Source organism: Pristiophorus japonicus, chromosome 17 (assembly GCF_044704955.1).
Source record: "Pristiophorus japonicus isolate sPriJap1 chromosome 17, sPriJap1.hap1, whole genome shotgun sequence".
In the NCBI taxonomy this organism is placed as follows: Eukaryota; Metazoa; Chordata; class Chondrichthyes; family Pristiophoridae; genus Pristiophorus; species Pristiophorus japonicus.
The window spans coordinates 34,440,197-34,463,973 of record NC_091993.1 but is presented as its reverse complement, the minus strand read 5'-3'; the positions used below and the strand labels follow the sequence as shown (position 1 = coordinate 34,463,973).

Sequence of the window (23,777 nt, the reverse complement as noted above, 5' to 3'; positions counted from 1 at the left end):
GCTGCAGGATTACCCCATGCATTCGGTGGAGGACAGACACAAACTGGCTGCAGAAGGGAAATTTGTAACTACGGAGTTCGAACCCTGCTTTGATGCTGCTGATTTCATGAGGGCTGGGAGGGATTTATTTGTACAAAGGAGCCAGGTAGGCACTTTCCATCACACACATCTTCAAGTTCTTCACAACTCCTTCAACATAACATCCAATTGTCTCACTAATTCTGTCAATCCAACCTCAGGTTGTTTCAATAACTCCCCCAGTGTTAGCTCACTCTATCTCACTAATTCTTTCTATTGAATTCTGACTGCCTCACTAACTCTCTCTATGTACCTCGCCCTTGTGTACTGCCTCGCTAACTCACCCTGTGTACCGCCTCGCTAATGCGCCATGTGTACCCTCATTAACTCACTGTGTACCCTCGCTAACTCGCCCTGTGTACCGCCTCGCTAACTCGCCCTGTGTACCGCCTCGCTAACTCACCGTGTACCGCCTCGCTAACACGCCCTGCATACCCTCGCTAACTCACCGTGTAATGCCTCGCTAACTCGCTCTGCGTACCCTCGCTAACTCACCGTGTAATGCCTCGCTAACACGCCCTGCATACCCTCGCTAACTCACCGTGTAATGCCTCGCTAACTCGCTCTGCGTACCCTCACTAACTCACCATGTACCGGCTTGCTAACTTGCCGTGTACTGCCTCGCTAACTCGCCCTGTCTACCATGCACTGGCTCGCTAACTCACTCTGCGTACCCTCACTAACTCACTGTGTACCCTCACTAACTCACCGTGTACTGCCTCGCTAACTCATCCTGTGTACCGCGCACTGCCTCGCTTTTTATATAGCAACTCCAAGAAGTTGAGACCCAGTGTATATGATGGGATTGTTTTAATGTTCCAGGTGACTAATTTTCAGGGGATCGAGTGGATGCGCAGACACCTTGGTCCAACATACAGAGTTCACACAATTTCCTTCAAGGATCCAAATCCCATGCATATTGATGCGACGTTCAATATCATTGGACCTGGTTTGGTGCTATCGAACCCAGACCGCCCTTGTCACCAAGTAAGGTTATCGAGAAACTCTAAACAGTCTAGTTCTGGTAAAGGATTTAGGAACGGATAAAAAAATGGTTTCAGTGTAAACTATTCACTCCTTTACACCTCACTTTGTTGGCTTTTAACAAACTAATACATTCCAGTATAACTGTTTACTGAGACGCTCATCCATGGAGCTGAGGACTCATCCCACAGACTTCCCAAGACCCTTGCCATCCTTCTGTTTGCAGATATTAAAGCTATTAAATCTTTATTTTAACTGCATTCCTGTGGGGTATCTGATATCGACGCTGCCATACAAGGTGGGAACCATGACTTTTTTTACACCGAGAGCAATGAACAGTCTGTTTCCTAGACTTGATGAAGAAATCCTTCTCGGGAGACTTGCTAATGAAGCAACTGAAACCCATTTGGAGCTCTGCAATGTGAGATTTGTATTGTGGGGGTGACATGCTGGGACTCCACCCTGGTGCTCAGACAGGTTAGGGAGGAAAATGCATGATAAAGGATCATACTCAATTACCCACCCAGCCCAAACCCACTGCGGAGGAGGGTGAAGTTTTAGCCGTCCACTTATGTCTATGAAATACTGGAGACACAATTCTGAGCTCTGTCAGGACTTGGCTAAAGGATGATTGAGGAGCCAGTTTAAACCCCCTATACACCGTCAGGTGCCCTGGGCAAGGCTTACATTGGCAGCACCTGAAAGCTGGAGATTTCACTCAGGCATTAGTGTATGATGCTGGGAGACAGAGGAGAGAAAATAAGTGGTAAAGAACAACAGCATTTTAGGCCGGTCAGATTGTACAGAGACACCAGGCAGTTTGTGTCTCTCCTAGTTGTATTTAGAAGGATGTTATGAGCAATCTAAAGATGGAGTCTGTATCTGCCAAGAGCCAGTTCATTCTCAGATCCTGTGCCTACATCTTGCTCAGACTGGGAAAGAGAGCTGTTTTCCAAGGTCACGCCCATTAGCTAACTCTGTCAATGTTTAATCCTCAGATCGATATCTTCAAAAAGGCTGGCTGGACTATCGTCTCTCCCCCTACTCCTCTGATACCCGACGGTAAACATAAAGGAACTTTATTTAACTGATCTAACTTGTAGAAAAAAACCATGCAAACCTCACTAACTAATGTCACGAGATTATGTTGGATTAAGAAATTACTTTGGGACAACAGGGTGCAATAGTTGGGTTAGAGCACTGTGGTACAGTTTCCGCTAGCTTGCGTAATTCACCCGAAATTGGCCAAACCAGCTCGAAAGATCGCGGCAGTTCCATCCAGCGCAAATCGAGTATCCGCGATCTTTTGAGCTAGTTTAAAAAATATTGCACTGGAAGTTGGCCCCGCCCACAATAATGGCCACGCCTCCAGATCAGATTAATCACCATGGCGAGTTTCCACTAATTGTCTCCAATTCCTGCTTAGGGGACCTGTGGCGGGGGTGGGGGCGGGAGGGGGGAGGCTGGTGGGTGGGTGGAGGGCGGGATAGACGGCTTGGGTGCTGGAGCACAAACTGGTATCAGACAATTAACAAATGGGATAAAATTACTGGGAACATTCCCCCCATTTTAAAATAAAAAGACAAAAATCTTGGTGGCCAATTTATGGAATAACTCTCTATAAATAACATAGTCCAGGACTTAGATTGTAATTAAACACAATATGAAGAGATTTAAAATGATCACAATCTCATGTGTTCCCCCCAGATCATCCTCTGTGGATGTCTTCCAAGTGGCTGTCCATGAACGTTCTGATGCTGGATGAGAAGCGGGTGATGGTTGAAAGTAACGAGACAACAATTCAAAAGATGTTCGAGAAACTGGGTAACTCGTCATTCATAATTTCTTGAATTAAAACACACAACCCCTCCACCTGCTCAGATATTTTGATAGGGAACTTTCTGCATTGTGTTCAATATGAGGAACACTTAATCTCCCTGCAATGTATACAGGACTCCTTTCTAACCCAATATGTAAAAAACCCAACAAGGGAGGATTTGGTAATGGGGAATGAACCAGAGCAGATAAGAGAAGTAAAAGTAGGGGAACATCTAGGCAATAGTGACCATAATATAATACATTTTAAGTTGATAATTGAGAAGGACCTAACTATGACGAAAACCAGGGTAATAGAGTGGAGAAAAGCTGATTCTGAGGGGCTGAGAATAGAACTTGGGAAAATAAAATGGGTAACAATATTGGCAAACAACGATGTAGAACAGCAATGGGAAACATTTAAAACGGTGTTCAACAGAATGCAGGAACAATATATTCTGCTAAAGAACACACTAAACACTAATGAGACTCCGTGGATGAATAAAGCCATAAGGGAACAATTGAGGGTAAGGAAAGAGGCAGACATTAAGTACATAGACAGCAGGGAAGTGCATGATAAAGGAGAATACAAAAAGACTAGAAAAGAAGTGCAGGAAAAAACAATTAGGAAGGCAAAGGGAAACCATGAAATTAAATTATCAAGGAACATAAATAAAGTATTAACATACTTTACAGGCATATCAATAAAGAAGGAAGGCTGGGATGGGAATAGGGCGATTAAGGGAGACACAGGATAATACCACAGGTAACGATAAAGAGATGGCAGAATTATTAAATAATGATCTTGCTTCAGTATTTACTAGGGAGATAGAACAGGTGGACATAACATTGGATTATGAGATTAATAATGAGATAAGTGCATTTAAAATAAAGAGGGGGTATATTAAATGAACTAATCAAACTCCAAGAGGATGAAACCCCTGGTCTGAATGGATTGCATCCATGCATTTTAAAGAATCTAGGGAAGAGATAGCAGAAGCATTACAACACATATTTAATAATTCATTAGGTGTAGAGCCAGAGGACTGGTGGATAGCTAACGTAATACCTGTATTTAAGAAGGGAGAGAGAACATGTCCAGGGAATTATAGACCAGTCAGCTTAACAACGGTAATAGGAGAAATAATGGAATCCCTACTAAAGGAGAAAATAGAACAACATCTAGAAACCAAAAATACAATAATGAATAGTCAGCATGAATTTCAAAAGGGAAAGTCTTGCTTGACCAATCTCATTGAATTTTTTGAAGAGGTAACAAAGAGAGTAGACAATGGTACTACAGTAGATTTTCAAAAGGCCTTCGATAATATTTTGTCTGCAACTACCATCGAATAACTCCATGAGGCCTTGTACTGTGAGTAAGAGCTGTGTGACTTCAGTCCATTTAATACCACTGCAAAGTGAGGGGCAGCATGGCTGGCTGTCTTTTATATGCCCCTGCACACCAGGGCAGGAAACCCCTGGGGCCTCCAACAGCAGCGCCCTCAGGTGGTACATCGCACATAGTTACCTAGTGAATACAAAGAGTTTGCATACATGACATCATTCCCCCCCATAGTCTCTGATGCGAGTTGATTACAGGTTGAGGAGAACCGGAGCCCTGCGCTCCCTGGTTAACCGTCTGAGTGTAGCTTCTGGCCTGGGTGAGTTGGTTGGGCCACTGCTATCTTGCAGCACGTTGGACGGGACTGTTGGGGATGGTGGGATCATTCACATGGGTGGCAGCAAGGTCTGTTGTCGATTGGGCATGTGTTGGTGGGTCGCTGAAGATGAGGTCCTCTTCCAGTGGTTCCTGGTTATCTGTGAATCGTAATTTGGTTTGGTCCAAATGTTTTCTGCACATTTGACCGTAAGCAGTTTGACAACAAACACTCTATTCCTCTCCTTGGCTAATACAGTACCAGCGACCCATTTGGGGCCCTGACCGTAATTCAGCACAAACACAGGGTCATTTACAGTGATGTCGCGTGATACAGCCACGCGATCATGGTACGTGTTTTGCTGATAATGCCTGGTTTCTATCTGATCAATGAGGTCAGGGTGCACTAAAGAGAGCCTGGTTTTGAGTGCTCGTTTCATTAGTAATTCTGCAGGGGGAACCCCGGTAAGTAAGTGGGGTCATGTCCTGTAGCTGAGCAGTACCCGGGACAGGCGGGTTTGTAAAGAGCCTTTCGTGACACGTTTCAAGCTCTGCTTTATGGTTTGGACTGCCTGCTCCGCTTGGCCGTTGGGTGCGGGCTTGAACGGGGCAGATCTGACACGCTTGATGCCATTACGGGTCATGAATTCATTGAATTCCAAGCTGATGAAACACGGATCATTGTCGCTGACAAGAATGTCGGGTAAGCCATGGGTGGCAAACATAGCCCTGAGGCTTTCAATGGTAGCTGCGGAAGTGCTGGATGCCATTATTGCACATTCAATCCATTTGGAGTAGGCAGCATCCACAACAACCAGGAACATCTTTCCCAGAAAGAGGCCAGTATAATCCACATGGATCCTGACCATGGTTTTGAGGGCCAGGACCAGAGACTAAGTGGAGCTTCCCTGGGAGCATTGCTCAGTTGTGAGCATGTGTTACACTGGTGCACGCACGACTCCAGGTCCGAGTCAATGCCGGGCTACCAGACGTGGGACCTGGTGATAGTCTTCATCGTGACTATGCCTGGGTGAGTGCTGCGTAGGTCACGTATGAAGGTTTCCCTGCCTTTCTTTGGCAAAATAATACGGTTGCCCCATTAGAGGCAAACTGAATGGATTGACATTTCGTCTTTACGACGGTGAATCGGCTTGATCTCGTCTTGCATGTCTCAAGGGACCGCTGACCAGTTCCCATTGAGGACGCAACTTTTTACAAGGGATAGCAGAGGGCTGGTCCAGGTCTTAATTTGGCAGGCTGTTACGGGTGACATTTTGCTATCAAAGGTATCCATGGTCAGTAGCAGGTCTGCGGGCTGCGCCGTTTCCACCCCGGTGGTGGGCAACGGTAGTCGGCTGAGAGCATCAGTGCAGTTTTCAGTGCCTGGCCTGTGTTGGATCACATCGTCGTAGGCAGACAGTGTTAGTGCCCATCTTTGGATTCGAGACAAAGCTTTGATGTTTATGCCTTTGCTTTCCATAAACAGTGAGATTAGGGGCTTGTCTCTAACTCGAACCTGAGTCCAAATATTGGTGCATCTTTTTTACACCGTAAACACAGGCTAAAGCCTCCTTTTCAACCATGCTGTAGCCTCTTTCGGCCTTTGATAGGCTTCTGGACGCATATGCGACCGGTTGGAGCTTGCCCACTGCATTGGCTTGCTGCAAAACACACCCGACACCGTACGACGACGCATCACATGCTAAAACTAGACGTTTACATGGGCCATATAATACCAGCAACTTATTCGAACACAGCAGGTTTCTGGTCTTCTCAAAGGCAGCCTCTTGATTTTTACCCCAAACCCAGTTGTCTCCCTTGTGTAACAGCTTGTGCAACAGTTCCAGCAAGGTGCTCAACTCTGGAAGAAAGTTACTGAAATAGTTGAGGAGTCTCAGGAACGAGCGCAGCTCCGTTACATTTCGTGGTCAGGGTGCATTCTTGATGGCCTCTGTCTTCGAGTTCGTGGATCTGAAGCCGTCTGCCGCAATATTCCTCCCCAGGAATTCTACCTCTGGCGCCAGGAAGACGCATTTGGATCGTTTCAACCGGAGTCCAATTCTGTTTAGTTGACTTAAAACTTCCAGGTTGTGCAGATGCTCGGAGGTGTCACGGCCAGTGATGAGGATGTTGTCCTGAAATACGACAGTGCATGAAACCGATTTCAACAGGCTCTCCATGTTTCTTTGGAATATGGCTCCAGCCGAGTGAATCCCGAACGGGCACCTATGGTACACGAACAGTACTTTGTGCGTGTTAATACATGTTAATTTTTTCGACAACTCAACCAGCTCCTGGGTCATGTAAACGGAGGTTAGATCCAGCTTGGTGAACGCCTTTCCCCCTGCTAATGTCGCGAAAAGGGCATCGGCTTTGGGTAGTGTGTACTGGTCCCGTAACGAGACTCGGTTGATCGTTACTTTGTAGTCGCCGCAGATTCTGACCGTGCCTTCGCTCTTTAGTACCGGGACAATCGGGCTGGCCCACTCGTTGAACTCGACTGGCGATATGATTCCCTCGCATTGAAGTCTGTCCAATTCGATCTCCACTTTCTCCCTCATCATTTAGGGGACCGCTCGAGCCTTGTGATGAACGGGCCGTGCCTTGGGGACCAAGTGGATCTGCACTTTGGCGCCTGTGAAGTTGCCGATGCCTGGTTCAAATAAAGATGGGAACTTGCTCAGCACTTGTGCACAGGAAGCATTGTCCACTGATGATAATACTTGATATCTTCCCAGTTCCATCGAATCTTCCCCATCCAGCTTCTGCCAAGCAGCGTTGGCCCATCACCTGGTACAATCCACAGTAGCAGCTCGTGTGCCTCTCCATCATAGGATACTTTTACATTTGCACTGCCAATAACTGGTATCAGTTCCTTGGTGTAAGTGCACAGCTTTATCTGAATCGGGCTCAGCATGAGTCTTTGTGCTTTGTTGTTGCCCTACAGCCTTTCAAATACCTTCTGGCTCATAATTGACTCACTCGCCCCTGTGTCCAGCTCCATGGATTTGACTTTTATCATCATAAGAGGACTTTTTGTGGAGAGGGTGTGTACCCCGCACACTGCTCCCTCGGGCTAAGTTGCCTCTCTAGCTTGTCCTTTGTGATCCACGCTGGATCGGGACTCTTCTGCCAACTCCACTGCCACGTGGTGAGTCGCAGTACGTTTGCACATTCGCTGGAGGTGGCCCCCTGTTCTGCAGGTTTTGCACGCATAGTCTTTAAATCGACATTGATGGGCCTGATGATTAACACAATGCTGGCGTTGCGGGGGTAATGATTTTGCATTTACACCCTTGGCAGCCTTGCAGCAGCAGACATGTAGGCTCTGCTCTTACAGTTCTTATTAGTTCAACAGTTCTGCCTGCAATTGGCGTTATTTTACATACAGTACTTGACGATTCTGGTAGGAAGTCACCTGTATGGTATCGCGAATTAGTTCAATCAGCTCATCGTATGTCTTATCCTTGGCCTTCGTAGGTGCCAGCAAGTCCCTGATGAGGCAGTAGACCTCGGGCCCACAACTGGTCAGCAGTATAGCCTTGCGCTTCCCCGCCAATGTGTCCGTCTCCCCTGCCAGGTCGTTTGCCACAAAATATTGCTTGAGCCTTTCCGTGAAGGCATCCCAATCATCACCCTCTGCGAAGTCTTTTAGTGTGCCAAAGGTAGCCATAATCATCTGAATGTCCGTATTCTCGTCGCCAGCTATGTCTGCAATTGCCATCGAATAATTCCGTGAGGCTTTGTACTGTGAGTAAGAGCTGTGTGACTTCAGTCCATTTAATATGACTGCAAAGTGAGGGGCAGCATGGCTGGCTGCCTTTTATATGCCCCTGCACACCAGGGCATGAAACCCCTGGGGCCTCCAAATGGTAACGCCCTCAGGTGGTACATCGTACATAGTTACATAGTGAATACAAAGAGTTCACATATATAATAGACTAATGAACAAGGTCAGAGAATGTGGAGTCAGGGGACAAGTAGCAGAATGGATAGCTAGCTGCCTTTATGACAGAAAGCAGAGAATGGGAGTAAAGGGTAGAAGGTGTGCAGCAGTCTTCCACAAGGATCAGTGCTGGGATGATGTTGTTCACAATTTATATTAATGATTTAGACTTTGGAATCAAAAACACAATTTCTAAATTTATGGATGACACCACATTTGGGGAGGGGAGGGGGGATGGGGGTGGTCAATTCTGAGGAGGACTGCAACAAATTACAGGGGGACATTAATAAACTTGCAGAATGGCATAGAACTGGCAAATGAAGTTCAACACAGATAAATGTAAGGTATTACATTTTGGAAGGAAGATTGGGGAGGTCACTTATTACTTGGAGGGTGCGAGTCCAAGTGGGGTAGAGGAACAAAGGGATCTTGGAGTAGAAATACTCAAATCACAAAGTTGCGCCGCAGGTTAGCAAGGCCATAACAAAAGCAAACCAAGCACTAGAGTTTATTTCTAGAGGTATAGAATTGAAAAGTAGGGAAGTTATGCTAAACCTGTATCGAACCTTGGTTAGACCACATGGAGTACTGCGTACAGTTCTGGTCACTGTATTATAAAAGGGATATCTTCATCATCATCATAGGCAGTCCCTCGGAATCAAAGAAGACTTGCTTCCACTCCTGAAGTGAGTTCTTTGGTCACTGAACAGTCCAATACGAGAGCCACAGACTCTGTCACAGGTGGGACAGACAGCGTTGAGGGAAGGGGTGGGTGGGACTGGTTTGCCACACGCTCCTTCCGCTGCCTGCGCTTGACCTCTGCACGCTCTCGGCGTTGAGACTCGAAGTGCTCAACGACCGCCCGAATGGACTTTCTCCACTTAGGGCCAGGGAATCCCAGGTGTCGGTGGTAATGTATCACTTTATCAGGGATGCTTTGAGGGTGTCCTTGTAATGTTTCTGCTGCCCACCTTTGGCTCACCTGCCGTGAAGGAGCTCCGCATAGAGCACTTGCTTTGGGAGTCTCGTGTCTGGCATGTGAACTATGTGGCCTGCCCAGTGAAGCTGATCGAGTGTGGTCAGCCCTTCAATGCTGGGGATGTTAGCCTGGATGAGGACACTGATGTTTGTGCGTCTGTCCTCCCAGAGGATTTGCAGGATCTTGCGGAGGCATCGTTGGTGCTATATCTCCAGCGACTTTAAGTGTCTTCTGTACATCGTCCATGCCACTGAGCCATACAGGAGGGCGGGTATTACTACAGCCCTATAGACCATGAGCTTGGCAGCAGATTTGAGGGCCCGGTCTTCGAACACTCTTTTCTTCAGGCGGTCGAAGGCTGTACTGGTGCACTGGAAGCGGTGTTGAATCTCCGCATCAATGTCTGCTTTTGTTGACAAGAGATTCCCGAGGTATGGGAAATGGTCCACGTTGTCGAGAGCCGCGCCGTGGATTTTGGTGACTGGGGGCAGTGCTATGCGGCTGGTGGAGGACCTTTGTCTTACGGATATTTAGCGTAAGGTCCATGCTTTCATATGCCTCAGTAAATACATCGACTATATCCTGGAGTTCAGCCTCAGAATGTGCGCAGACGCAGGTGTCGTCCGCGTACTGAAGCTCAACGACAGAGGTTGGGGTGATCTTGGACCTGGCCTGGAGGTGGCATAGGTTAAGCAGTTTCCCACTGGTTCTGTAGTTTAGTTCCACTCCAGCGGGGAGCTTGTTGACTGTGAGGTGGAGCATGGCAATGAGGAAGATAGAGAAGAGGGTTGGAGCGATGACGCAGCCCTGTTTGACCCCGGTCTGGACATGGATTGGGTCTGTAATGGATCTGTTGGTAAGGATCACAGCCTGCATGTCATCGTGGAGCAGGCGAAGGATGTTGATAAACTTTTCGAGGCATCCAAAACGGAGGAAGACGCTCCATAGACCCTCGCGGTTAACAGTGTCAAAGGCCTTTGTAAGGTCGAAGAAGGCCATGTATAAGGCATTTTTCCTGCAGCTGCTGCGCTGCAAAGATCATGTCCGTCATGCCCCGTAGGGGACGAAATCCGCACTGTGACTCCGGGAGGAGCTCCTCGGCCACAGGGAGAAGACGGTTGAGGAGAACTCTAGCGACAACTTTCCCAGTGGCTGATAGCAGGGAGATTCCCCTGTAGTTTCCGCAGTCGGACTTGTCCCCTTTTTTAAAGATGGTCATCACTTAGATCTCCCGGCATGCTCTCCTCCCTCCAGATGAGAGAGATGAGGTCATGTATCCGCGCCAACAGCACCTCTCCGCCATACTTTAGCGCCTCAACAGAGATTCCATCCGCTCCCGTAGCCTTGTTGTTCTTGAGCTGTTTTATGGCTTTTCCTACCTCGTGCAACGTTGGGGTTTCACTGAGGTGGTGGCGGATAGCATGCTGCGGGATGGAGTCGAGGACACTCAAGTCAAAGGCAGAGTCTCGACTGAGGAGATCTTCGAAGTGCTCCTTCCAGCGGGCCCTGACAGCCTTGGTGTCCTTGATGAGTGTTTCCTCATTCTTGGACAGCAGTGGGGTGGGGCCTTGGGAGTTTGGACCATAGTCACTTCCTGCGATGAAAAATCCTCGCATATCATGGCTGTCGGCCAGTTGTTGTATCTCCTGTGCTTTCTCCATCCACCACCTGTTCTTTAGGTCCCGGGTTTTTTGTTGGACCTCAGCCTTGAGCCGTCTGTTATGTTGCTTTGCTGCTCCCAAGTTGGGTTGTTGCTTGAGGTTCAGAAATGTTCTGCACTTGCGATCTATTAGTTCTTGGATCTTCAGATCATTTTCATCAAACCAGTCCTGGTGTTTTCTGGTTGAGTGACCAAGTGTCTCTTCACAGGCACTGGTTATGGAGGCCTGGAGGGCAGACCAAGCGCTGTGGGCATTCAGCATCTCAGGGTCATCAAGGCACGCCAGGTTAGTTGTGAGGCACTGGCTGTATAGGGTTCTCTTAGCTGGGTCTTTAAGTGCCCCGGCTTTGACTTTTTTGCAGCACTGCTTCTGCTGTTCCCTCTGCTTTGTTAATGTCGATGATGGATCGGATTAGACAGTCCAACAGTCGTCAGCTCCTGTCATGGCGCGGGTAATGTGTACATCCTTGCAATCCCTGGCTCGGATGATGACGCAGTTGAGCAGGTGCCAGTATTTGGAGTGAGGGTGTTGCCACGATGCCTTGTATTTGTCCATCTGGCGGAACAGGGTGTTGGTGATGAGGAGTTTATGTTCTAGACATTTTATCAGGAGTAGGGTCATCTGGAGTTGGCTTTCCCTACCCCCTCTCTGCCACTCTCACCTCCCCAGAGGGCTGTGTCTTTGCCGACCCTGGCGTTGAAGTCACCTAGGAGGATCAATTTGTCGCCCACGGGGACGCGGGACAGGGATGTTTCGAGGTTGGAATAACAACCCTCTTTGGTTTCATCCGTTGCATCGAGTGTTGGGGCATACGCACTGATGACTGGGCACATTGGTTCCGGAATAGGGTGAGTCGGAGAGTCATGAGGCGTTCGTTAACCCCGCATGTCGAGTCTTTGAGGCGGTTGACCAGCTCATTTTTGATTGCGAAGCCGACTCCGTGAAGGCGGCGTTCTTCCTCTGGTTTTCCTTTCCAGAAAAAGCTGTAACCTCCACCTTGTTCCTTGAGCTGGCCTTTCCCTGCCCACCAGGTCTCGCTTAAGGCTGCGATATCAATGTCAAAGTGTCTCAGTTCCTGGGCGACTATGGCGGTGTGGCATTCCAGCCTGTCGCTGTTGGAGTTGTCTATGAGGGGCCTGACATTCCAGGTCCCGAACTTCATGTTAATGAACGTGAGTTCTTTTAACGTGGGGTGGCCGCTGCACACTAACAAGCACACGGGCTTGACAGAGCTAGGTCTTGGTCCAGTGGCAAGGTGGTCCAAGACGTCTGGAGACCTGGCACTGCTGTATGAGCCTAATTTCCTACGGCGAGATGTTGGCCGCAAGCTCAGCGCCGAGTAGCGCCCTTGATGGTAGATGGCCTGAGGCTTGGTTGGGAGCAGGCATTAGGAAGGTCAGTTGTCCGCTGGAGTTCCGAGGGATGTTTTAAAAGTTTCTTCCAAAGCTTTCCAAAGCTATTTAAAAGTTTCTCCGGAGGTTTCAAAAGGATATAGAGTCACTGGAGAGGGTGCAGAGAAGATTTACAAGGATGATACCAGAAATGTGAGGGCATACATATCAGGAAAGGATGAACAGGCTGGGTCTCTTTTCTTTTTAAAAAAAGAAGGCTGAGGGGCGAGCTAATAGAGGTCCTTTAAATTACAAAAGGTTTTGATAGAATGGATACAGAGAGAATATTTCCAATTGTGGGGAAGAGCATAACTAGAGGCCATCAATATAATATAGTCACCAAGAAATCCAATAAGGAATTCAGAAGAAAATTTTTACCCAAAGAGTGTTGAGAATGTGGAACTCGCTACCAGAGTGAGTGGATGAGGCGAATAGTATCAATACATTTAAGGGGAGGCTAGACAAGCATATGAGGGAGAAGGGAATAGAGGGTCATGCTGATAGATTTAGATGAGGAAAGCCGGGAGGAAGCTCGAGTGGAGCATAAACGCCGGCATGGACTAGTTGGGTCGAATGGCCTCTTTCTGTGTCGTATATCCGATATAATCTTATGTAAGAATACTAAGGACCCAGACTTAGATTAGTTATTTTTGATAGACACTTCTGCAAAATCAGCATGTTATTCTTACCATTGCAAGCTAGATCGCCTCGCAACTAACATCTTGCAACACAGCTGTGGCTTCAAGCTTAGGTTGGCAATTAGGTTGTCCCATTCTCCATCATCGAACTACATTATGCAGACGACGCCTGCGTCTGCACACACTGAGGCCAAACTCCAAGCCATCGTCAACACCTTCACCCAAGCGTACGAAAGCACGGGCCTTACACTAAACATCCGTAAGACAAACGTCCTCTACCAATCTTCCCCTGCCACACAGCACTGCCCCCCCGGTTATCAAAATCCAGAACAAGGCCTTGGACAACCTGGACCATTTTCCATAGCTCGGGAGCCTACTGTCAGCAAGGGCAGACATCGACGACGAGGTCCCACACCGCCTTCAGTGTGCCAGTGCAGCCTCGGTCGCCTGAGTAAGAGAGTGTTTGAAGACCAGGACCTCAAACCCGGCACCAAGCTCACGGTCTACAGAGCAGTGGTGATACCTGCCCTCCTATATGGCTCAGAGACATGGACAATGTACAGCAGGCACCTCAAAACCCTGGAAAAGTACCACCAACGCTGCCTTCGCAAGATCCTGCAAATCCATTGGCAGGATAGTTGCACCAACGTCAGTGTCCTCTCTCAGGCCAATATCCCCAGCATTGAAGCACTGACCACGCTCGATCAGCTCCGCTGGATGGGTCACATCCTTCGTATGCCTGACATAAGACTCCCAAAACAAGCACTCTACTCGGAGTTCCAACACAGCAAACGAGCCCCAGGTGGGCAGAGGAAAGGCTTCAAGGACATCCTCAAAGCCTCCTTGAAAAAATGTAACATCCCCACCGACACCTGGGGATCCCTGGCCTAAGACCGCCCAAAGTGGAGGAAAAGCACCCGGGAAGCTGCTGAACACCTCGAGTCTCTTCGCCAAGAGCAAGCTGAAGCCAAGCGTCGACAGGAGAATGAGCACGCGGCAATCCAGGCACCCCACCGACCTGTTCCTTCAACCACTGTTTTCCCCACCTGTGACAGAGACAGTGGGTCCCGCATTGGATTCTTCAGTCACCTGAGAACTCATTTCTAGTGTGGAAGTGTCATGTACGTATACTTGGGTTTACTAGCCACCTGGTGGTGCCACTGTCGGAGGTCATTGGGCTGTGCGCACGTGTGTGCAGCCCAGGTATAAAAGGCCAGCCATCTTGTAATGTGATCACTTTGGGCCCTAATAAAGTAGAGCCAGGTTTGTACCTGTTCGGTGTTTATAGTATTCAGTCTTTTGAGTTATTGCATAAACAACATTTGGCGACGAGGTAACAAGAACCTTCGCATGCAAAAAATGAGCACAATTGGAATTCTGGAGCGATTCGTGGAGGGAGAAGATTGGGCAGACTTTGTAGCCCGCTTGAACCAGTACTTTGTGGCCAACAAAATGGAGAAAGAGGCAGACGCAGTTCAGCACCGGGCGGACCACCTCACGGTTTGCAGTCTGAAAATCTATGGACTCATAAAGAATCTCCTCTCGCCCTTAAGTCCAATGGACAAGGACATTGTGTGCTCTGGTATGTGACCATCTCAAACCAGATGAAGGCATCATTATCTCAAGATATTGATTCTATACGCACGTTCGTTCTGAGGGCCAGGATGTATCGGAATTCGTTGCCAACCTAAGACGTCTAGCTGGACCGTGTACGTTTGAAATTGCAGACATGCTGCAGGACTTCTTTGTAATCGGCATCAACCATGAGGTGATCCTGCGTAATCTACTGCGGTGGGGACGCTGGATTTGAGCAAGGCTTCACGATTGCCCAATCATGCATGACGACAGACTAAAGCTTAAAGCAGATATCATTGAAAAATCGGAACTCGGCAAGTACTGTAAACAAGATAGTATCGTCGTTTGGCAGAGCTGCATATGGCAGGGCCTACCCGACTGCATACGTGAAACCTGTGGTTGCTCAAAGTCCGCCAACGGGAATGAATCTGATATCACCATGTTGGCGTTGTGGGGGAAATCATCAGCATCATCAGTGTCGGTTTAAACAGTATATTTGTAAAGGCTGTTCGAGAGTGGGGCATCTCCAGCGCATGTGTCCCACAACTGAGCAAGCGTGCTGTGACACACCACGTGGAGGATGATGACCAGTCCAGCACAGATCCGGATATGCAATCTGAGATACCAGAGGAGGAAGTATATGGACTGTATTCATTCCTAACAAAGAGCCAACCGATAATGATTAATGTAAAACTTAATGGTGTGTCAGTATCGATGGAATTTGACTCGCACCTCTGTCCATCAATAATGAGCCAGGGGACATTCGACAGGCTGTGGGATACTAAGGCAATGAGGCCTAAGCTGAGTCCAGTCAATGCCAAGTTACGTACATATACTAAAGAACTCCTAACGGTGATTGGCAGTGCAGTAATCAAGGTGTCGTATGATGGTGCGGTTCACGATTTACTATTATGGATTGTTCCAGGCAATGGTCCAACGCTGTTCGGCAGGAACTGGTTATAAAAAATCAAATGGAACTGGAACGAGATCAAAGCGTTGTCGTCGGAGGAGGATACTCCATGTGCTCAAGTGCTGAGCAAGTTCCCCTCATTGTTTGAACCAGGCATCGGCAATTTCACGGGAGCCAAGGTGCAGATCCACGTGGACTCAGATGCAAGACCTGTCCATCATAAAGCTCGGGCAGTTCCGTACATGATGAGGGAGAAGGTCGAAATCGAACTGGACAGACTGCAGTGTGAAGGGATCATATCACCAGTCGAATTTAACAAATGGGCCAGCCCCATTGTTCCAGTCTTGAAAAGTGATGGCAATGTCAGGATTTGTGGAGACTACAAGGTTACGATCAACCAAGTGTCGAAACAGGATCAATACCCGTTACCAAAGGTTGTTTGCAACACTAGCCGAGAGGAAGTCGTTCACAAAAATGGATCTGACGTCGGCCTACATGACACAGGAACTGGTCGACACATCGAAGAAACTTACGTGCATCAACACTCATAAGGACTGTTTATCTACAACAGGTGCCCTTTTGGAATTCGCTCGGCTGCACCCACATTTCAAAAGAACATGGAGAGTCTACTGAAGTCCGTCCCCAGAACCGTCGTGACTACGCTGAACATCTGAACAACCTGGAAGAGGTTCTACATCATCTGGACAAAGTGTGACTCAGACTGAAACGCTCGAAGTGCGTCTTCATGGCACCGGAAGTCGAATTCCTGGGGAGGAAAATTGCTGCTGATGGTATCAGGCCTACGGACTCGAAAACCAAGGCCATCAAAAATGCACCCAAGCCTCAGAATGTGACGGAGCTGCATTCGTTCCTTGGTCTACTCAACTACTTCGGTAATTTCTTACCTAGATTGAGCACCTTATTAGAGCCACTGCACATGCTGCTAAGAAAAGGCGACAACTGGGTTTGGGGTGCGTCTCAAGATAGAGCTTTTGAGAAAGCTACTCATCTGCTTTGCTCTAACAAGCTTCTGGTACATTATAATCCATGTAAGCATCTAGTATTGGCCTGTGATGCTTCGTCATATGGACTTGGTTGCGTGCTCCAACAAGCTAATGAGTCGGGAAAATTACAACTGTTGCATATGCTTCAAAAAGTTTGTCAAAGGCGGAAAGAGCCTACAGCATGGTAGAGAAAGAAGCACTAGCCTGTGTGTATGGGGTTAAAAAGATGCATCAGTACCTGTTTGGTCTTCAGTTTGAACTGGAAACAGATCACAAGCCACTCATTTCATTGTTTTCGGAAAACAAAGGTATCAATACCAATCCATCCTCCTGCATCCAGAGGTAGGCGCTGACATTATCGGCCTATGATTGTTCTTCGCCATAGACCTGGCACTGAGAATTGTGCTGATGCATTGAGCCGTCTGCCGTTGCCCACACCGGAGGTGGAAATGCCACAACTGGCAGACCTACTGTTGTCATGGATGCTTTTGAAAGTGAAGGAACCCCTGTCACGGCCCAACAAGTTAAGACTTGGATCAGCCAGGACCCGATATTATCGGTTGTGAAAAGTTGTATTCTTAGTGGTGATTGGTCTGCCATACCCAAGCAAATGTGTGAGGAGACCAAACTGTCACAAAGACGAACTATCCATTCAATCAGATTGTATACTGTGGGGTAATCGTGTTTTTATGTCCAAGAAAGGCAGAGAAAAATTTGTGCATGATCTACATAGCACACATCCTTGTATTGTCATGATGAAAGCCATTGCCAGGTCTCGTGTATGGTGGCCTGGAATTGACTCTGATCTGGAATCATGTGTGCATCAGTGCAACACTTGCATGCAGCTTCGTAAAGCACCAGCGGAATCGCCGCTAAGTGTGTGGTCGTGGCCATCTAAACCTTGGTCCAGGATCCACATCGACTTTGCAGGTCCCTTCCTGGGAAAGATGTTCTTAGTTATGGTGGATGCTTATTCCAAGTGGATAGAGTGTATAATCATGTCACCCAGCACATCCACAGCTACCATTGAGAGCCTTCATGCCATGTTTGCTATGCATGGTCTGCCTGACTGCTTCACCAGCATGGAGTCTCAAGAGTTCATGAAACTCAATGGTATCAAACATGTGAGGTCAGCACCATTCAAACTCGCATCCAATGGACAAGCAGAGTGTATGATCCAAACCATCAAGCAGAGTATGAAACGTATAACTCAAGGTTTACTGCAGACTCGCTTGTCACACATATTGCTTATTTACCATATGCTTACCGGGGTCTCCCCTGCTGAACTATTGATGAAGAGAGGTCTCAAGACTCGGCGCTTTCTTGTCCACCCGGACTTGAATAATCGTGTTGAATACAGACATCAAAGTCAGCAAGGGTATCATGATCGCGCTACTGTGTCACGCGACATTTCTATCAATGATCCTGTGTATGTACTGAATTATGGTCAAGGTCCCAAATGGATCGCTGGTATTGTTATGGCCAAGGAGGGTAACAGAGTGTTTATCGTTAAGCTCAAGAATGGGCAGACATGCAGGAAATATATCGATTGGATAAAGCTGCGGCACACGGATGAACCGGAAAAGTCTGAGGAAGACACAATCAGTGACCAACCAACCTACACTCAGTCATCAGAGGACTCCGCTGTCATCAATGAATCTGGACTTTCAATCACTGACATGGTCAATGAATCTGGACTTTCAATCCCTGACGTGGTCATTGCCGCTCCCATCACATCGGCTACCCAGCCCCCAGTCATAACAGACTCAGAACGCTCGCCCAAGTCTGGAGTTGAATTGAGACGTTCAACTCAGGAATGGAAAGCCCCGGACTGTCTCAATTTGTAAAAAGACCATTACTAATATCTTAAACGGGGATATTGTCATGTATGTATGCTTGGGTTTACTAGCCACCTGGTGGCGCCACTGTTGGAGGTCATTGGGCCGTGCACACATGTGCGGGGCCCAGGTATAAAATGCCAGCCATCTTGTAATATGATCACTTTGGGCCCTAATAAAGTAGAGCCAGGTTTGTACCTGTTCGGAGTTTATAGTATTCAGTCTATTGAGTTATTGCATACACAACAGGAAGCAAGTCATCCTCGACTCTGAGGGACTTCCTATGATGATGTTGAAGTTGGCAATAACTGTCAGTTTAATACCATAGAATGGCTTAATCTGAAAAAAGCATATTAACCCCTTGTTCCTTCTGCCCCAGCCTTGCACTAATTTTCTCATCTAGATTTTACATTCTGTGGCGTCCTGTGCTCCACTACCCATCAGACGGTTGGGGCCGGAAGGGTTATGGTGAATGTGTGCTACTTCTAACTTTACTCTGTGTAATCCCTTTGATTAATTACAGCCTACAGCTCACTCCTAAATATCCATTATTCTCCATTCATGTGCGATTATAACATGGACTGTGGGTCATTGTGGCCCCTCCTCCATCAGATCCATTCCTCAGTTCCTGGTCCAACTGGCTGTGACCATTAGCCTTCCTTCACCTGAGACAGCACTACCTCCAAATATTGCTGGCTTACTTTTTGTACTGGCAACAACCTATACCAATCGGGCGAGACATGGAATTCTGCTGAAAACTAACAATAATAATTCAAGTTCTGCTTTTATTACTTGTGAGTCCAGGACTTTTACAAATATTTTTGGGATTCTGTCTATTTTTCTGTGAAAAGCAAAAACCTATGGCCTTGCCCATCGGTTTCATTTCTTGTCGCAAGTGGAGAAGAGTCTGACCTCCATCTACAGCTTTCTACAATAGCAAGTGTAAGATGAAGAGTCACTGAGTGCCCATCAATAGGCAAAGATCTGCATCTCAGTCCTGTGGTACAATGTGCAACATCATCAGAGCCTCTCCTTCAGTAACACTGCTTGGACCCATGGCTCTCAACACAAAGCTAGTGATCAACATAAACCCCTTGATTAGTAAACAGCCCTGGACTCACTAGTTCTCTGTTATTCTCTATATACGCTCTCTGAACCCCGCAATTAGATTATACCTCTTGGGATAACTCCCAAAATATACGCAATTCACCTTTGAAGTATTAGAACCCTTTGATTGTATTGCAGCCTGGGTATCTGTCCCCAGTATCGGTTACTCATTGATTAGATTGCTGAATGCACAGACCCCAGGGGGTGGAACTGCCTTTAATCACAGCCATCCACCGAGGAAGGCCACAAAGGGGCAGGGGTGAGTACCCACCTATCACTTTCCCAAAGGAATATTCACATTATTACAGACTATAATGTCAATAAATATGGCTGGTTTTTATATCTTCCTTAATGTCAGTTCTATAACGCAAGGCTGCCACTATCCTGCAGAGCATGTTGGTGACACCAAGTGATTAGTCTCCCATTAACTAGAAATTTTCTTTTATTCTTTTTCCAGGAATTGCAACAATTAAAGTCAACATCCGTCACGCTAATTCTTTGGGTGGGGGCTTTCATTGCTGGACATGTGACATTCGTCGCCGTGGTACTCTCCAATCGTACTTTGACTGAGTATTGCAAGGAGCCAAGTCGTTAATAGTTAAAAAGGCTCATGGAATGTTGGCCTTTCTCTCGCGGGGGGGGGGGGCTGGAATACAAAAGGGGTGGAAGTTATATTAGTTATATAATGCTCTGGTTGTAGTGCATTCAGTTCTGGGCACCACATCTCAAAGGATGTATTGGCCTTGGAGAGGGGGCAGTGCAGAATCACCAGAATGATACTGGGGTTAAAAAGGATTAAATTATGATGCAGGTTGCATAGACTAGGCTTGTATTCACTTGAGTTTAGAAGATAAAACATTAATTAATCTAATTGTGGTGTTCAAGATGATTAAATGATTTGATAGGGTAGATAAAGAGAAACTGTTTCCTCTGGTGGGGGAGTCCAGAACAAGGGGCTATAACCTTAAAATTACAGCTAAACCGTTCAGGGATAATGTCAGGAAGCACTTTGTCACACAAAGGTAGAATCATAGAATGATATAGCACAGAAAGAGGTCATATGCCCATGGTGTCTGTGCCAGCTCTTTGAAAGAGCTAGCTAATTAGTCTCTTTCCCCATAGCCCTGCAAATTTCCACCCTTCAAATATTTATCCAATTCCCTTTTGAAAGTTATTATTGAATCTACTTTCACTACCCTTTTAGGCAGTGCAGATCATTACAACTCACTGTGTAAATTTATTTTCCTCATCTCACCTCTGGTTCTTTTGCCAATTACCTTAAATCGGTGTACTCTGGTTACCAACCCTCCTGCCAATGGAAACAATTTCTCCTTATTTATCCTTTCATGATTTTGAAATCTCCCTTTAACCTTCTCTGCTCTAAAGAAAATAAAACCATTTTTTCTGGTCTCTCTACGTAACTGGAACCTTTAATTCCTGGTGCCATTCCAGTAAATCTCTCTGCATCCTCTCTAAGTCTTTGACATCTTCCTAAAGTATGCTGCCCAGAATTGAACACAATATTCCAGCTTGGGCCTAACTAGTGTTTAAAAGTTTAACATAACTGCCTTGCTTTTGTACTCTATACCACCATTTAGTGAAGCCAAGGATCCCATATGCCTTTTTAACAGCCTTCTCAATTTGTCGTGCCACCTTCAAAAACTTGTGTACATACATCCTCTTTGTTCCTGCATCCCCTTTAAAATTGTACCATTTACTTTAATATTGCCTCCCCTCATTCTTCCTACCAAAATTAATTACTTCAGTAGGTAATGAAAATCTGGAACACTCTCTCCACAACCCCCCCACCACCCCACCAAAAAAAAAAGCTGTTGAGGTTGGAGGCCAATAGAAATTTTCAAAACTGAGAGTGATAGATTTGTATTCGGCAAGGATATTAAGGATTATGGAACCACGGTGGTTAGATGGAGTTAAGATACAGATCAGCCATGATCTAATTGAATGGCGGAACAGGCTCGAGGGGCAGAATGGCCTCCTCCTCTTCCTATTTTCCTATGTTAATTAGATCCAAGCCTGGACACAAATACAAGCTGGTGATTTACTTTTGGTCAAACACATGCATGAACTGTAGTTTGTTTTGAACAGTGCCTTTCTGTTAGAAGCTGCTGTTGAAAGCTTCTTTTTTTTTATCATTCTCCCCTTTAGGAGATGTGTTAAAATTCAATTGTAATCTGCAACAAAGGTCCTCTGGCTGGCTTCCAAACATTTCCTTCTCATCTAATGAATCTGGCATTTCAATTCCTCTTGAGAAAGTCATTAGTTGTTTCAGGGTAATAGTGAGTCTACACCTAGTCTTCACTTTACTATTGTCATTTTCTTACTGGAAATTTGGCCAGTCACTTCACTGGATCAATTTAATTTTTTTATTAAATTGACAGGAATTCTAACAAGGACCATGTTTGTATTTGATGTATGAATTGGCAGTTGTGCAATGCCCATTTTTTTAAATTCTTGTCTGAAGTCTCATTTGGCAGCTGTATGAAGTGAGGCAAATGATTTGGCACAGTACAGCATCCCACCACAAATGGCTCTACTTACTGCGTGCAGCGCCACCTGGCGCTCGAGAGCCACAGTTTTTCTGAAGTCCGAGAGATAGTGATTTCTGAGTGATGACAAATCACTTGCCCTGTGTAACTGGTGCTTCACAGTTGCATCTCCTCACTCGGCTGAAGATCCCAAAGTGACGGGGTATTACACAGTAAAGTGTATGCAATCACCCTTTGTGTGGGGCTTCTGCTGTTTATAAACAAGACTGAAATGCCTGTCTTTTGCCTTTAATTAATTTGTTTTAAGTCTTAAAGTGTTTCTAGGTTTGGTTTGAATGCTAGAATCAGTTGAACCCTGAAGTGCAGTGCATGCCACACTGCTGCTCAAACACTGACAGAAGTTGCATGTTGTGCAGTAGCTTTCTGTTTGGAAATCACTAAAATGGCTTCCACGCAACTGAAAGTCCTCTCATCGGGAATTTCACGATTATAAACTGATCCTGAACTAGACATCTAGAGAATTCATAGATGGGGTTTTCTTAACACAAATCCAGGAGAGGGTGTTGCAGCCGAAAGCATTGGTAATGGCCAGCGGTGTTAGGAGATTCTGGCTGCTGACCAAAAACAGCAAGTGTGGGCCTTTGGTGCTGATCCCTAACCCACTTTTGCTGTAAGAAAGAGGGGCTTGCATTTTTTGATTCTCTGGTCTTTGCTACCTGTCCATTCCATAATCTGAAAGGGGCTGGTCCCAGGGCTCGAGGCCCACTTCTTCTGAGCAACCCTCAACATGCATGCCTTCCCAAATTTTGGAGAAAAAATGAGCAGGTCTGTTCCTGCTACAAACACAAGCACTCCGTGCCCCTGGGGGAGATCCCCAGATTAGCACCTTCCCGGCAATGTACAATGGGCGCTATTCTGGATTCTCAATTCTTTCCTTTTGTGGCTGGGAACAAAATATTTCCCAGCTGCAAGAGACTGGACAATTGACCCTCATAACTATTAGAATTAAATTGCTACAGAAACAGTGCAAACATTATCCCCGGAAACAGACCAAACGACAAATGTGAACAGGGTAATGAAATTCTGACATTTTCTATAAATGCAAGGTTTAGTATGGCATTAAGTCAAATGGTTTTGTGTATTTTGCTGTAATATGTTGAATGAGCATGCAACCTATTTTTAATTCTTGTTCTCAATAAAAGCTCTATTGCCTTTTATCTCTGGAGGCTGTGTTGTAGTAAATTGTGATACATACTCAAGACACTTGTGGGTACAAATTGATTTATGGGGCTGAAAAGCAGCAGAGTTTGTTGAGATGGGAGTGTGATGATTTTGAGGGTTGGGCCAGAACCAGTTCTGCCGATTGTTATGACCTTGTTTAATTCCATTGGAATTTCCAGCCCGGGAGGTGCTATTCCACCTGCCCATCCCTTCACCAGCACACATGCAAATGAGATGCATAGTGTCGGAATTATCGCCAATTCTGCCCCATTACACAAAACGGATGTTGATCTAAATCGCATGCAGATAAATCAGACGCAGCCATATCATGAACCGACCCACTTGGCAGAAGTGATCGATGTAAAGATCCAAGCCGACAGTAAAGGGTACCCTATATTACAACAGTGTCTACACTTCAGAAGTACTGCAGCGGCTGTGAAGTGCTTTGGGATGTCCTGAGGTC

At 46.5% G+C, this 23,777-nt stretch overlaps 1 protein-coding gene across 1 annotated transcript in view; it reads left to right on the top strand.

Annotated features, from left to right (window-relative positions):
* The window catches only part of gatm (glycine amidinotransferase (L-arginine:glycine amidinotransferase)), an 81,498-nt gene extending 58,240 nt beyond the window's left edge, over nucleotides 1-23,258 (top strand). Inside the window, exons 5-9 of the mRNA XM_070859343.1 lie at nucleotides 8-145; nucleotides 901-1,065; nucleotides 2,061-2,124; nucleotides 2,770-2,886; nucleotides 20,044-23,258. Of these exons, the coding sequence (XP_070715444.1) occupies nucleotides 8-145; nucleotides 901-1,065; nucleotides 2,061-2,124; nucleotides 2,770-2,886; nucleotides 20,044-20,156 (597 nt within the window). The 3' untranslated portion in view covers nucleotides 20,157-23,258. The remainder of the gene's footprint in view (nucleotides 1-7; nucleotides 146-900; nucleotides 1,066-2,060; nucleotides 2,125-2,769; nucleotides 2,887-20,043) is intronic.
* Nucleotides 23,259-23,777: the final 519 nt, after the last annotated feature.